Genomic DNA, 15756 nt, shown 5'->3' on the forward strand with positions numbered 1-15756 from the left:
AAACTAGACGTCAATCACAAGAAAAAATCTGCAAAGACCACAAATACATGGAGGTTAAACAACATGCTACTGAAGAATGAACGGGTAAACCAGGAAATAAAAGAAGAAATAAAAAAATACATGGAAATAAATGCAAAAATAAAAGAAAATGGTTCCAACACAATGGTCCAAAACTTTTGGGATGCAGCAAAAGCAGTCATAAGAGGGAAGTATATAGCATTACAAGCCTACCTCAAGAAGCAAGAAAAATCTCAAATACACAACCTAAAGAAGCTAGAAAAAGAGCAACAAAGGTGTCCTAAAACCAGCAGAAAGAAGGAAATAATAAAGATTGGAGCAGGGGCACCTGGGTGGCTCAGTCGTTAAGAATCTGCCTTCGGCTCAGGTCATGATCCCAGAGTCCTGGGATCGAGCCCCGCATTGGGCTCCCTGCTCCACAGGAGGCCTGCTTCTACCTCTCCCACTCCCCCTGCTTGTGTTCCCTCTCTCACTGTGTCTCTCTCTGTCAAATAAATAAATAAAATCTAAAAAAAAAAAAAAAAGATTGGAGCAGAAATAAATGATATAGAAACTAAAAAAAAATAAATGATCTGTTGATCAATGAAACCAGGAGCTGGTTCTCTGAAAAAAAATCAATAAAATTTATAAACTCTAGCCAGATGTATCAAGAAAAAAAGAAAGGATTCAAGTAAATAAGATAACAAATGAGAGAGGAGAAATAATACCACAGAAACACAAACAATCATAAGAGATTATTATGAAAAACTATATGCCAACAAATTGGACAACCTGGAAGAAATGGATAAATTCCGAGAAACTTAAACTACCAAAACTGAAACAGGAAGAAACAGAAAATTTGATAAGACCAGTAAACCAGCAAAGAAATTGAGTCAGTAATCAAAAAAAAACCAACAAACAAAAGATGGCTTCACAGGCAAATTCTACCACGCATTTAAAGAAGAGTTAATACCTATTCTTCTCAAACTATTCCAAAAAATGAAAAAGGAATGAAAACTGCCAAATTCATTCTATGACACCAGCATTACCCTGATACCAAAACCAAATAAAGACACAACTAAAAAAAATGTACAGTCCAATACTCCTGATGAACATGGATGCAAAAATTCTCAACAAAATCCTAGCAAGATGAATTCAAAAGTATATTAAAAAAATCACTCACCACAATCTAATGAGACTTATTCATGGATTGTAGGGAGGTTCAATATTTGCAAATCAATCAACGTGATACAACCCATCACTAAAAGAAAGGATAAGAACCATATGATCATTTCAATAGACAGAGAAAAAGCATTTGACAAAGTACAACATCCATCCATGATAAAAACCTTCAACAAAGTAGGTTTAGAGGGAACTTACTTCAGTATAATAAAGGCCATATACAAAAAACCCACAGCTAATATCATCCTCAATGGGGAAAAACTGTGAGCCTTTCACTAAGGTCAGGAACCAGACAAGGATGTCCACTCTCAGCACTTTTATTTAACATAGTACTGGAAGTCCTAGTCACAGCAATCAGACAACAGTAAGAAATAGAAGGCATCCAAATCAGTAAGAAAGAAGTAAACTTGCACTATTTGCAGATGACATGATACTATACATAGAGAACCTAGAAGACTCTACCAAAAACCTGCTAGAACTGATATACAAATTAAGTAAATTTGCAGGATACAAAATCAATGTACAGAAATCTGCTGCATTTCTATACACCAATAATGAAGCTGCAGAAAAAGAAATTAAGAAAACAATCCCATGTACAATTGCACCCAAAATAACAAGATACCTAGGAATAAACCTAACCAAAGAGGTGAAAGAGGCAAAATATTGATAAAAGAAACTGATGACAACAAAGAAATGGAAAGGCATTCGTGCTCATGGACTGGAAGAAGCAATAATGTTAAAATGTCCATACTACCCAAAGCAATCTACAGATCTAATGCAATCCCTATCAAAATAGCAAGAGAATTTTTCACAGAACTAGAGCAAATAATCCTAATATCTGTATGGAACCACAAAAGACCCCAAATAGCCAAAGCAATCTTGAGAAGGGGGAAAAAAAAAACAAAGCTGGATGTATCAAGCTCCCAGATTTCAAACTATACTACAAAGCTATGGTATTCAAACAGTATGACACCGGCACAAAAACAGATACATGGATCAATGAACTAGAATAGGGAACCCAGAAATAAACCCACTTATATGGTCAATATTCAATGACAAAGGAGGTAAGAACGTACAATGGGGAAAAGACCATCTCTTTTCAATAAATGGTGTTGAGAAAACCAGACAACAACATGCAAAAGAATGAAAGTAGACCACTTTTTACGCCATATACAAATATAAACCGAACAGATTAAAGACCTGAAACCATAAAACTCCTAAAAGAAAATATAGGCAGTAAACTCTTGGATATCAGTCTTGGCAATATTTTTCTGGATCTGTCTCCTCAGGCAAAGTAAACAAAAGCAAAAATAAACAATTGGTACTAGATCAAACTAAAAAGTTTTGGCACAGCAAAAGAAGCCATCAACAAAACAAAGGCAATCTGCTAAATGGGAAAAGATATTTGCCAATGATATATCTGATAATTGGTTAATATACAAAATATATAAAGAATTCATACAACCCAAGGCACCTGGGTGGTGCAGTCTGTTAAGCATCCAACTCTTTTTTTTTTTTTTTTTAAAGATTTATTTATTTATTTGAGAGAGCGAGAATGAGAGAGAGAAAGAGTACATGAGAGGGGGGAGGGTCAGAGGGAGAAGCAGGCTCCTCGCCGAGCAGGGAGCCCGATGCGGGACTCGATCCCGGGACTCCAGGATCATGACCTGAGCCGAAGGCAGTTGCTCAACCAACTGAGCCACCCAGGCGCCCCAAGCATCCAACTCTTGGTTTCAGCTCAGCTCATGATCTCAGGGTCATAAGATTGAGCCCCGCATCAGGCTCTGCACTCAGTGGGGAGTCTGCTTGAGATATTTTCTTTCTCTGAAATAAATAAATCTTTAAAAGGTAAGAATTCATATAACTCAATGTCAAAAACAATCAGATTAAAAAATATATACCATGGGGAAAACAGTTTCCTCAAAAAATTAAAGATAGAGGGGCGCCTGGGTGGCTCAGTTGCTAAGCATCTGCCTTTGGCTCGGGTCATGATCCCAGGGTCCTGAGATTGAGCCCTGCATCAGGCTCCCTGCTCTGTGGGGGACCTTCTTCTCCCTCTGCCACTCCCCCTGCTTGTGTTCCCTCTCTTGCTGTGTCTCTCTCTGTCAAATAAATAAATAAAATCTTTAAAAAAAATTAAAGATAGAAACACCATATGAGCCAACAATTCCATTTCTGGGTATTTATCCAAAGAAAACAAAAACACTAATTCAAAAAGATGTATGTGTCCCTGTTTACTGCAGCATTATTTATGGTAGCCATGATAAGGAAGCAATCTAATGTTCATCAATAGATAAATGGATAAAGAAGATATAGTATATATATATACAATAGACTATTATTCAGCCATAAACAAGAGTGAAATCTTGCCATTTGTGACAACATGGATGGACCTAGAGAGTATTATACTAAGTAAAATAAGACAGAGAAAGACAATTACCATATAATTTCACTTACATGTGGAATATAAAACAAAACAAAACAAAATAGAAATAGACTCATAAATACAGAGTACAAATTGGTGGTTGCCAGAGGGGAGGGTTTGGGGGGGGATGAGCAAAATAAATGAAGAGGATTAAGAGGTACAAACTTCCAGCACAAAATAAATAACTGGGATGTAAAGTACAGCATAGGGAATATAGCCAATAATATAATATTATAATAACTATGTATGATAACAGATGGTAACTAGATTTGTCATGTTGATCATTTCATAATGTATATAAATATCACACACTACGTTGGGATACCTGAAACTAATATAATATTGTATATCAACTATACCTTAATTTTTAAAATACTATAAAAAAAATCAAAGAATATTTTTGGGGGGGAGGGGCAGAGGAAGAGGGAGAAAGAGAATCTTATGCAGGCTCCACACCCAGTGGGCTTGATCTCACAACCCTGAGATCAGGGCCGAAGCTGAAATCAAAAGTCAGACACTCAACTGACTGAGCCACCTAGGTGCCCCCAAACAAAAGAATACTGGTATCTTGTTCAAATACAAACTATATTTTGCTCATCTATGTTCATATTCAAGCATAGATGTAAATATAAAGTTTGACATATTCTATTCAGTCTATAAACTTTGTACCAAAGAAAATGAAAAGATCTTATCTGCTAAGTGTACATACATCTTATATACAATACTGCTAAAAAAAAAAAAAAAGGAATGTGATTGATTACCTGGGCTATTGAAGCTTTCAGAATGAAGTTTTGTTCACTTTTAAGTTTTCTCAAAATGTATAAAAGCACCTAGTGAGATTTTTTACTGTACTGAAATGGAAGGAATAATCTCCATAAAACATGTGCCTTACAGGATGGCTATCATTGTTACTGCCCATAGAAAAGGTGTTAAAATGATGGCCTGCTGCAAACTTGCTTTCAAAATGCGGGACAAGGAAAATGTCCTTTAATTTGTAAATACACTGAGGATGAGAATGGTGAAAGGATTACAGTTAAACAGAGATGTATATGCTGTCTCTCTAAAACCGCTTGATGATCTTTGAACAGGCCATATGGAGACTAGAAAAGAATTAACTGACCGTGCCCAAGTTGCCTGATGTTATGTGTAGGCTACAACAAAAACTCATACAGAAACTCATACAGTTTTTGGAAATAAGACTGCTTCAGAACAACAACAAAAACTCACCAGAAGGGCACCCAAGTTAAACAGGACTCTTGTTTCTTTACTAAAATTTTAACTTATTTGGAATCCAACTTCAATTTCACAAGTTGAAAACTACCTCTGCACTTTAAAGCCTTTTTCCCTCAGGGAAAAAAAAGGGTTTAATTTATGATGACATCTAACATGCTTTGGAATGTTAAAAAATGATGAACGTTTTAGTCATGGACAGCCTATAGGATGAATGTATAGATGCAAAGGGCCTGACTGACAAATAGCTGGTCTGCCAAGACAAGCCTCTAGTACTAAGTGAATAGACATTTCTGGAGAACTGAAAACTAACTCCTACAAACCTGCTATTCCTAGTAAGTAATACTTAGGAATATTACATCCTCAAACACTTTTTTTGAAAGGACATTTAGGTTGATGTCACCACACTGGACTGACACCAAGAATCAGTCTAATGTGGGCTTGATAAGACCAGAGATGCATATCAAAGTGAATATTATGTTAGATTATATTCAGTTTTACCACTACATAAAAGAAAACAAGGATGTCCTAAAGGCTGCAGGCAGTTCAGAGAAATATTATTGGAAAAGAAATAGAGTAAAAATATCCTACTGTACCATAGAGCCAAAAGAAACATTTCACTGTTATTTTTTACTAAATATGGGCAACAGATATGTCTAACTTGTCATACATATTGTATTTACATTCTCCTTTTTAAAAGTCTTACATTTATGTATATTAAGAATATACACTACAACCTATAAAATTTAAACATTCAAGAATTAAAATAAATTGCTGTAACAGGTGACAGAAATATGAAAAATACTGTCATATTTTCTCAAAGTATTTACTTAGTCCTACTATTAATAGTAATTGTTTAACTGTTAACTAGTCCTATTGTTTTGTTTAAATAATAGCATGTAACAGAAAAGTAATACAGGAAAACATAATTTTAAATAAACATCTACTTTCATATTTTTATATTAAAGTAATAACACTTTTGCACAATTATTTATTATGTATTAAAAGTCTTTTCATCTAGTATAGCTGTGTCCTGTGTTGGCGCTCTAAAGGTTGGTCACCCCAACGGTATAGTACCATTTGGATGGGGGAACAAAATCTAAAAACAGGTAATATTTGTAAATTACATAGACAAGAAACTGGTAAACTGTGGTGCCTTCTGTGAAAGATAAATTAGTGGGTGGAATAAGCCAGAGAGGGTTTCTTTTTCTTATTTTTAGAACTTTGTACCTTGTGCATGTACTACCTAGTCCAAAGGGAGAAAATCATTATTAGTCTTACACAGTGATTGCTCAGAGTGAGCTGAGAAAGGTGCTTGCAGGCGCATAGGGCTCAGGGTTCCCACTGGAAACAATGTGTTAAGAACACGTGGTTCTTGGGGAACATGCCCAAAATTCAAGATGGCTGCCTGGTGGATGACTGATTCAGATGAGCCTGATGAGGTAAGCTGGTGCCCAAAACTGAAGGGTCTGCTAACCCCCACGAATCAGTATGAATTTGTTTTGTGAAGGAAGCCATTAGAGGGTTTTAAAGAAAGGAATATAATTATGTGATTTTTGACTAAGAGATCCTTTTGGTTGTGTGAAGAATGTGGGGTAGCCCTGTTGCGAGGACCTATTTCTGTAGTCTTGGTGAGTATGGCTGTTTGGGTTTAAATTGTTCGCGTGGTAGCACTGAATGAGGATGTGGAGGCACATTTAGACATGGTGCGACTTTGGGAAGTGGCCCTGATAAGACCTGCTATAGATTGTGGATTGCGGGGAGGGGGGTGCATAACATGGATTACTGCTGTTTCTGGGCTGGGTAGCTCAGAGCGCCTCTTTCTGGGATGGAGAACACTAGGGCATTGGTGGACTGTGGAGGAATAAGAAAGAGTTCTCTTTGGGACACTTGAAGCCAGAGATGGTTAACTGATGCATGTTTTTTTGAAAGTCACTCAGGTTATTGCGTGGAAACTGGGGAGGGGAGGGCATCTGTGAGGCAAAGTGACAGCCCTGGGTGGGCCTCAGCAGGGACAGAGAGGAAACTACTCAGGGAAAAGGCTGGAGGGGCTCCAGCAGAGAATCTTGCAGGCCCGCAAAGGCTTTAAGCTTTTCATCAGTAGGAAATGGGCGACAATGACAGGGCTTTGAGCATGATGAGAGTTGACCAAAGGCCTGCTGTGTGGAGAGCAGGCTATAAGGTAGAGTTGCCAGATTTAGCAAATAAAAATACAGAATGCCAAGTTAAATTTAAATGTGAGATCAACCACAAGTAATTTCGTAGACAAGCATAGTCCATGTAGTATTGGGGATACACTTTAGCTAAAAATGTATTCGTCGTTGAACTGACAAATTTAACTGTTATTTACCCAGGCAACCCTATCACAGGGGCAAGTGGAGGGAGCCCCTGCAGGCATTGCAGGGAAATGGAAGGGGCCAGAGCAGCAGCAGGAAAGTGTGAAGAGGGGTCCCAGAAAAGACAAGGGTGACCCATTTGGTACATTTTACCGGAGAACAGCTCTATGAAGACGAGCTTCTTGGCTCTTCCAAGTGTTGGCCGAGGGTTCCTCAGGGAAGACTTACCCGTCTCTTCCAAACCTCCCGAGCCCGCGGCGGGCTCCACTGCTAGCCCTGCTGCCCTCCGACTCCACGGCGCTGAGCAGCAGCTGAAAAGCAGCAGCCCGCGGGGCCGCGCTCTAACCCCGCCTTCCGCACCCCGCAGGGGTGGAGCCTGAGCGAGGAGCCTGCGAGCAGCCCTCTCTCCCCGGATGACGAGCGGCAGGATAACATGGAGTCCGGCAAGATGGCGCCTCCCAAGAACGCTCCGAGAGATGCCTTGGTAAGTGCGAAGGATGAGAGGCGGGGCATGAAGCTCGGCGCGGCTGGCGTCTTGGGAGGCAGGCCCTAGCGGAGGGCCTCCGGACGGGCTCGCGTGCCCGCTTCAGCCCAATCGGGGCGGCCAGAAGGAGTGGGATACGGGGGTGCCCTGGACCCCGGGGCGTTTCTCCCGCAACCCTGGCAGCCCCGCTAGGGGGAGGCTTGCGGCCCGCCAGAGTGCGCAATCCAGCCACCCGGCTTTGTCTCCTGGACCTTGGGCCCCAGAGGCTTTGTCGTCTCGCCAGGTCTGTGAGCCCTGACTCTCGCGTCCAGTGTACTGATGCTAGCTTCCCCCATCGCCACATCCGAAAATGACAACCAGCTGTAGCCTCCCCTAGCTTTCCCGATGGGAAAGCCACCCCGGGCCTTTTTCTTCTCTCTTTGCCCCCGCCCCCGCCAAAAAATAAAAAGTTTTCAGGAGAGATTACGACGGCTTTTGGTGTAATCCTGACACTCACTTGAGAGGAAAAGTATATGAATACAAGTCTGGAGCCCAGAGAAGGGGGAACTTTTATCATAAATATAAATACTACCTTTGGTCCAGTCTTGATTTCCAGTACCTAGATTATGCATCTGGCGTTTTTTATTCGAATCCACAGGTGATGGCACAAATCCTGAAGGATATGGGAATTACGGAGTATGAACCAAGGGTTATAAATCAAATGTTGGAATTTGCTTTCCGTAAGTTAACAAAACAAAAACTTGCCTAACTTGTGAATTTGAAAACATTGTTTTATTGTAAGAACATTTTCAACTAAACTGCTTGAACAGTTACTATCATAGAATTCAGCCTAAAGCAGTAAAAAAGAGCTCAAGCTAAGGGGACAGTAGTATTTACACTGTAGTATCTGTTTAAAAATGGCCATGCAAATAGGACAATTATAGAACCAAAATTCATAAACTTTCTAGAAGTTAGTAGAACCTCCCATTAAGAAAAGTAACCATAAATATTAAGCTGTTTTCATGTTTAATAATGTTTTGTTCTTAAAGGATATGTGACTACAATTCTGGATGATGCAAAAATTTATTCAAGCCATGCTAAGAAACCTAATGTTGATGCAGATGATGTGAGACTGGCAATCCAGTGTCGCGCTGATCAATCTTTTACTTCTCCTCCTCCGAGAGATGTGAGCAAACTTATCTGAAGTTCATTTTACATAAAATTTCTTAGATTGTAGTTCTAATAAGGATTTTTCTTTTTTTTAGTTTTTACTGGATATTGCAAGGCAGAAAAATCAAACCCCTTTACCACTGATTAAGCCATATGCAGGACCCAGACTGCCACCTGACAGATACTGCTTAACAGCTCCAAACTATAGGCTGAAGTCCTTAATTAAAAAGGTAAGAATCTGTGGTCAGCTTAGTTTTTTAAAAAGGTGAGATGTGTTAGGGGAAATCTGTAAAAAGCAGATTCCTGTAGATAGATTAGTAGGTTAAAGACTAAGATAATTTACTAGGACTTTTTAAATTTATAGCCTTGAAAATACCATCTCTGCAATTAGCTACTATGTTAAAATACAAAACACAAGATCCAAGATTTTTAGAACAAAAAGGAACTTTAGCGTTCATCTAACTCAACAATTAATTTTCACATCAGGGAACTGATCCTCAATTCATCTATGGAATTAGTAGCAAAGCTGGGACTGATTCCCAGGTCTCATAACTCCCAGTATTTACATTTTATCAGTTTTTTGTGGCACCTTATAACAGAGTAAATGGTATACCATCAGGAATTGGACTCACTTTCTGAAATATGACCTAAGGCTCTCCCACCACTGAAAAAGTTCTCCCCACATTCAGCTAGCTGCCTTTGTTGTCTGAAATTCTGCTATAAGAGTACCTTTCTTTTTAGGTTAAGATACTGACCAGCTAAGATTAAAAATCATGAAGATGTTAGCTATTATCCCCAAATAAGACTCTACCCTAAACTTAAATACTGTATACAATTTAATATTATGTGTACTCATATCCTTTATATAGATATATGTTTTGTTTATACTATATATGCTTGTGAAGACCCTAGTTTAAATGTTGGATTTAGAACGGAACAGAAACAGGACATTCTTGCCATGGGTTACCATTAATAATTCATTCCTGGTAAGTTTAGGGGTCAGATCTGAACAATATTAAAATTAATAAGTTTTTTAAATCCCCTAGGGACCTAACCAAGGAAGACTAGTACCACGGTTAAGTGTTGGTGCTGTTAGTAGCAGACCTTCCACTCCTACTGTAGGTAAGTGAGAGAATGAAATGACTTTTCTGTCTGGTAAAGAAGTTCCTCGGCGCTTGATTTTGAACTATAATCCAAGTCAAAAGCTGAGTCAGAAATTCCCAAATGTGTGTTGCCATTGATAACATTTGCTTGTCCTCTAGTAAAACTATAAACATATATTTTATCAGATTTCGAAATGAGAAAGCCACAAGGAGTATCTTATCCCAAATGAGTATAGAATTGGACATTACCCAGCATTGTTGTTGGTATAAACTAGGCACCAAAAAGTTTAAGCTGTGTTCTGCCTTCTATACAAATCAAGTTGCCAAACACTCATGGCAGTAGCCTGCTTATTATCAGAAATAAATTTGAGTAAACTGGCAAGAGAATGCAACCAAAAGAAGTTTAAAATGTACAAGAAGTTGCAAAAAATAAAATAAAATGTACAAAAAGCGTAAGTTTATCAAAGAAAAAAATCACTGTTTTTAATACTAATCTTTTCAAGAATAGTAGTATTGATTATCAACTATATTGCCCCTTCAGGCTGTCTCCTGTGCCCTTTGTGACAGGGCTCCGTCATTCTTTGAGCATTTCTTGCTTTCTGGCACAAGATGTTCTAAGCTCACCTTAATTTTCCTTACCCCAGTCCTACAAACAGCCACTTCTCCAAAGAGCTGTGGTTCCTTTGCATGGAGAATGGTATTTAGAAACCATGATTTTTTTTTGTTATTGTTTAGCTAATAACACACAAATGGATTTAGATTTCCTGGTTTTTTGGTCCTACATTCCTGCTGGATTTCTCATGAAGTATTTTCAGACATAACCCTTCTCTTTGACCTGTATTGATTTTTTTTGGCTCTTAGGTTTATAACTTGAGTCCTACAGATGTCATATAGCTCTAATGTAAGCAGCATTTGATTTTTGCAGTGTGTAGATAATCTCTTCATATTCTCATTTCAACATTTTAAGACCAACTTGGTATAATATTAATTGTACACTTCTAATTTACCCGCACGTGACCTTTGTGGACAGAAATTTGCCTATGTAATTTGTGTAACTTTTTGGTCATATACTGTTTATCTGTGGATTCATATTACTTCAGTGAATACCAGTTTTTTAAAAAACTCTAGGCTGTGGTAATCTGTTACACATGTTGTCAAGTTAACCAATTTTAGTTATCAGTTGTGATTTTTATCCCTGTTAGACACTTATTATACGTTTTAGAGATTTTTAATCTAGAATGAGGGAGCTGCTAAACTCTAGTATTAAAGATACAAGTTTTAAACTTTAAAAAAATGAATTTTATAAAGCATTCAAGATCTAAGTATCTACCGTGTTCAGTTTTAAAGCTGAAACTCCATACTTACTTAAATGATAGCAAATCCTTATGGTAATGGCCAAGAAAACATCTACCTATTGTGAATTTCCTTGACAAAATAAAATACCTAATACTGTTTCATTAAGCTTCACCAAATTCTTTGAACTGACCCTTAATACATCAGAAAACTTGCCTGGGAATGAAGATATGTTAGAGTAAGGCCTCACCTCCTGAGTTGGGGAGAGAAAGCACTAAAACCAAATTCCTGGGTACCTTTGAGCTTTCTTCCCCCATTCAGGCTTTCTTCCTCTTTGTCCCTAGGGAGAATAGCTGTAGTTTTTTCAGCAACTCTTCCCTGGGCACACTGCTGGTTCCAGGGGAAGGGATGTATGGAAAGCCTGCACGCCCAAAGGAAAAACTAGGAACAGACGTGTTTCCATAAATTTTTTAAGAGAGCTATAGCTATGATGTCAGTATGTCTTTCTGAGTCTTGCAAAATTCATTCATTAAGCAAAAATTTGTGGAGTACCCATTAGGAGTAGGGCACAAAAACCATATGCTCATTAAGGATAAAGTCTCAGCCAAGGTTTGTAATTTAGTGAACGAGGTAAGACACTAATAAAGGCTCTCATACTATGTCAAGGGAATTTCAGAGGCAGGCAATGACTTCTGAGCAAATCAAATTTTATAAAATGGGGTGGTATTTGAGTTGTACCTGGAATAATGGGCAGAATTAAGATGGGGGGGGATTTAGACTAAATTATCTCCAACATCCCTTTCTGCTTAAAAAAGTACCTGGGTATAGAATAGGAATATGACTTTTGCACCACCTGGGCACCCTAAGAGGGTCTATTTGATAGGCTTTTGTTAGATGCGTGTTGATTTAGCTTCATGAGCCTAGTAGACATTTTCTAATTCTCAGTAAGTGACGGAGATTAAAAATGCCACCTAACGTAAGGAATAGCAAACTTGGGCCTTTATTCTGCTAGCTCATTTAGACACTCAATTTCACAACTTCATGTAGCTAAAATTCAGAGTCAGATGCTATTTGAAGAGCTTTACAGAGATTATTTTAATTTTCACAAGAATCCTATGTAATAGGTACTGCTGTCCCATTTGACAGGTGAGAAAACTGAAGTACTAAAAGATTTTAAACTTGCCCAAGGACTTTCAGCTAGTATGTGATAAAGCCCGGATTCAAACTCAAGTAGGTAGGCTCCAGAGCCTACTTCTTTACCACTATTCTATACTGAATTTTTAGCATCTGAACTATTGAGCTTGTACTTCGCTTATTTCTGATGATTTTTTTCCTCACCTTTCATTAGTTCCCTGTGCTTTGAAGGTAGTTTCTGATAAGCTAAGGAGTGCAGAATATGAACCCATATAATGAAGTCCTGTAACTAACATGGTCTGTTCATTACAACCACAGCAACCCCGCAAACGTCTGTCCCAAATAAAGTTGCACCTCCAGTGTCAGTGACAAGCCAAAGATTTACGGTGCAGATTCCACCTTCTCAGTCCACACCTGTCAAATCAGGTAACATGATGGGCGGGGGTGGGGCGGTGGGGGGGTTTCAAATGGTTCTTTTTAGTTTTTTTGAATTTTTAAAATTTGTGAATAATTTGTGATTATAGAACAGTTTGTATTCCTATAGCAAGAATTGTTTTAATATCATACCAGGAAGGTGGCAGTAATGCTGAAAATCAGTTCTTCAGAAGGGTCTATGAGCCCACTAAAACTGTGTGAGATTTTACATATATGTAATGTTTTGGGAGAGGAGAGTATTCAGTATGACCATCAGAGTCTCAAACAACACTGAATTAAAAGAAGCTGGGGTCCACAAATCTAAGGCATCTTCAGGGAAAAGCACTTAGGGGTAAAGCTCAAGGAAATATATAACTTAATGTACATCAAATAATTATACCTTCACTCACTTCATGGAAGGGTACATATAAAGTTGGGATAATACGTAAGTAGAATTCTGTTACAGCATAGTTTATTACTGCATGTATTTCAATTTTACATCTTCTGACATCTAACTGTACACAGTAAACTACTTATATGATAAGGGAAATGGGATTCCCGACCCTGAACATGTGCCTTTAGTGTGTTCCATGAGTCCAGTGCACTGCTTCCCATGGCTAGATACTACCCAAAATTTTAGGTGGTTAAGTTAAAAAAAAAAAACAATTTTAATGTTGTACTAGATACTAGTTTAAGTACTAAAAAATTTTGTTGAACTCTTAATGTAGCATGAATACCCAAGTTTCTTCTATGATGTAGTTGCAATTCATGCTATTAAATTATTAGAATTAGCCTTGTTGAATATTGGGTAATTCAGTTTGAGGATGTTTTCTCCTCTTTACAGTTCCTGCAACAACTGCAGTTCAAAATGTTCTGATTAATCCTTCAATAATTGGGCCCAAAAATATTCTTATTACCACCAACATGGTTTCATCACAGAACATGGCCAATGAATCAAACCCATTGAAGAGAAAACACGAAGATGATGATGATAATGATACTATGTAAGGAATACAATCAAGATGTATTTCAAACGTGTAGTTGGTTTGGAGCCCATTATACTGAACTAGAATGTTCTCTATCTTCTCAAGTTTTATCTTAGAAAACTTAAATGTAGCTGCAGTATTTTTCACATTAGCTTAAATTGTTAATTTTTTTCTTAGAACAGGTATCTTAGGTAAGCATACCAGTGTTTTTTCATTAGGCTTCAAGTAAAAAAGTATTTGTTTCTAAATATTTTGATTAATGTTGAATTCTACCATGACAATTTTATATTTGGAAGCAGTTTTCTGCCATGTATCACTGACAGCAGCACTTAAGTTTCAAGTTTCTACAGCCTGATCAGTGGACTAATCTTTAATAGCATAATTTCTCATCTACATTTAAATACTACTTTCTTTTATAAGGTAAAATAGTCACAATTTTTGTTTTCACCAACTTTTTTGACCAAATCTCTAACTTTAGGAAGTATTTTTTGGAAAGGATGGATTTAAAGGGATTCTAAATTTGGAGTGTATTTGTTTCTTGATGTTCCCTAACCTCCCATGTCCTCAACCCCATTTCTAGATCCCATTCATTTTCTGTACCACCTCTTCCCCATAGGCTTAAGTTTCTCCCAATACTCTTAGAAGGCCAAAACTCAAGTTTAAAAAACATGTAATTCCTGATAATACAGTTCAGTGTCATTTTCCTGTTTTTAAAACCTGCTTTACATGCCTGAAAGTTTGCTTTGCTGTTTTTCTCTCCATACCAGAGCACTTGAGTTTTATCCATTGCCTTTCATGCTGAGCTTTTACTCTGCTTTTAACACATAGTTTGGGGTCAGTTACAGTTTATCTTATATTCCAAGTCGATAACGCCACCATTATTTCACATTTCTAAATTTAACAGAGATGCTATAGCTTAAGATCTGCCTTGATAAGTATATTTACACTGGACCTAGGCAAAAACCACTGAAGAGCAAGTGTTTTTTTTTTTTTCCTTTCTACCATATACATATATGCTATGATCACTACTGCTTGAACCCTGCTGGATATCATATATGAGATGGACCCTGCTGGATATTATATATGAGATGGGATCAGACCTGAAAATTCTCTAATGGTTTTCCTTCCTCTAGAAGGCCAACAACAAAAACAAGTCGGTGTAATGTGACCTGCACTTATGTGTACTGTGCAAAGGCTTCCCAGTAATGTTGCTAAACACCTTTCCCTATTTTCCATTTATACACGTTTAAACATCTTGGTGGGAAAGATTGCAAAGCTTTCAAAGATATAAATAGGCTTGTTTTTAAGTAAGTTTGACATACTCAATATAGGAATTTTGGAGAATTTTCTAAAATAAATTTTCGCATCATAATTTAGAACTTATAGCCAAGGATCCTCAAAACTTATAACACAAGAAAGTTTCATGTTAGGATGGTGCTTGATACATTGAAGAGAAAGAGTCCAGTGACAGAGAAGACATGTCTCATCACCGTTTGAGTGTTTCTGAATATTAGGAAAAAGGTAGTATCAAACTTAAAAAACAGATCTGATCATCATAAGAGAAAAATGTTCATTATATAGCATAGGATATCATTACTTGAATGTTCTCAGGGAAGCAGCATGTCAAAAAGCCTAGGTTCTAGTCCTGGCTCCATCATTTACCAACTATGTGACCTTACTTCACCTCTGAGCCTAGTTCTCAGTAATAGGAAAATAACACCGACCCTGCCTACCTCACAGGGATGTTGTGAGGGTTTAATTAGCATATGTGAAAATTCCTTTGAAATTGTAAAATGGTTTATAACTCTAAGAAATTGTTAATGTATTTGTTCCAAGATTATTAATAAAAAGTTGAACTTACCATTTATCTTTCATTTTTGATTTAAGGGATTCAAGGAAGATGAACAAGACCCAGTAATTCTGAGGCCCAAAAAGCAATTAAGATTTAATGGGTGACTTAATTATAAATCAGGGAATTGCTTGCTTTTATTTGGAATCAGCACGTGACTCATAGTAAAGCAAA

The 15756-nt window shown here is 37.6% G+C and overlaps 1 protein-coding gene across 2 annotated transcripts; it reads left to right on the forward strand.

Moving 5' to 3' along the window:
- Nucleotides 1-5856: 5856 nt before the first annotated feature.
- On the forward strand, nt 5857-15593 carry TAF9B (TATA-box binding protein associated factor 9b). Of its 2 annotated transcripts, XM_032387924.1 has the most exons (8): nt 5857-6276; nt 7538-7654; nt 8292-8373; nt 8683-8819; nt 8899-9033; nt 9850-9925; nt 12652-12759; nt 13592-15593. In XM_032387924.1, exons 1-8 carry the CDS (start codon nt 6235-6237, stop codon nt 13753-13755), a joined length of 861 nt encoding a protein of 286 aa, XP_032243815.1. In that variant the 5' UTR covers nt 5857-6234; the 3' UTR covers nt 13756-15593. The 2 variants fall into 2 exon arrangements, with proteins under 2 accessions (XP_032243815.1, XP_032243816.1); XM_032387925.1 differs by lacking the exons at nt 5857-6276; nt 7538-7654 and adding an exon at nt 7665-7937.
- Nucleotides 15594-15756: the final 163 nt, after the last annotated feature.

The sequence above is a fragment of the Phoca vitulina genome, unplaced genomic scaffold (assembly GCF_004348235.1).
Source record: "Phoca vitulina isolate PV1807 unplaced genomic scaffold, GSC_HSeal_1.0 scaffold51, whole genome shotgun sequence".
NCBI lineage: Eukaryota > Metazoa > Chordata > Mammalia > Carnivora > Phocidae > Phoca > Phoca vitulina.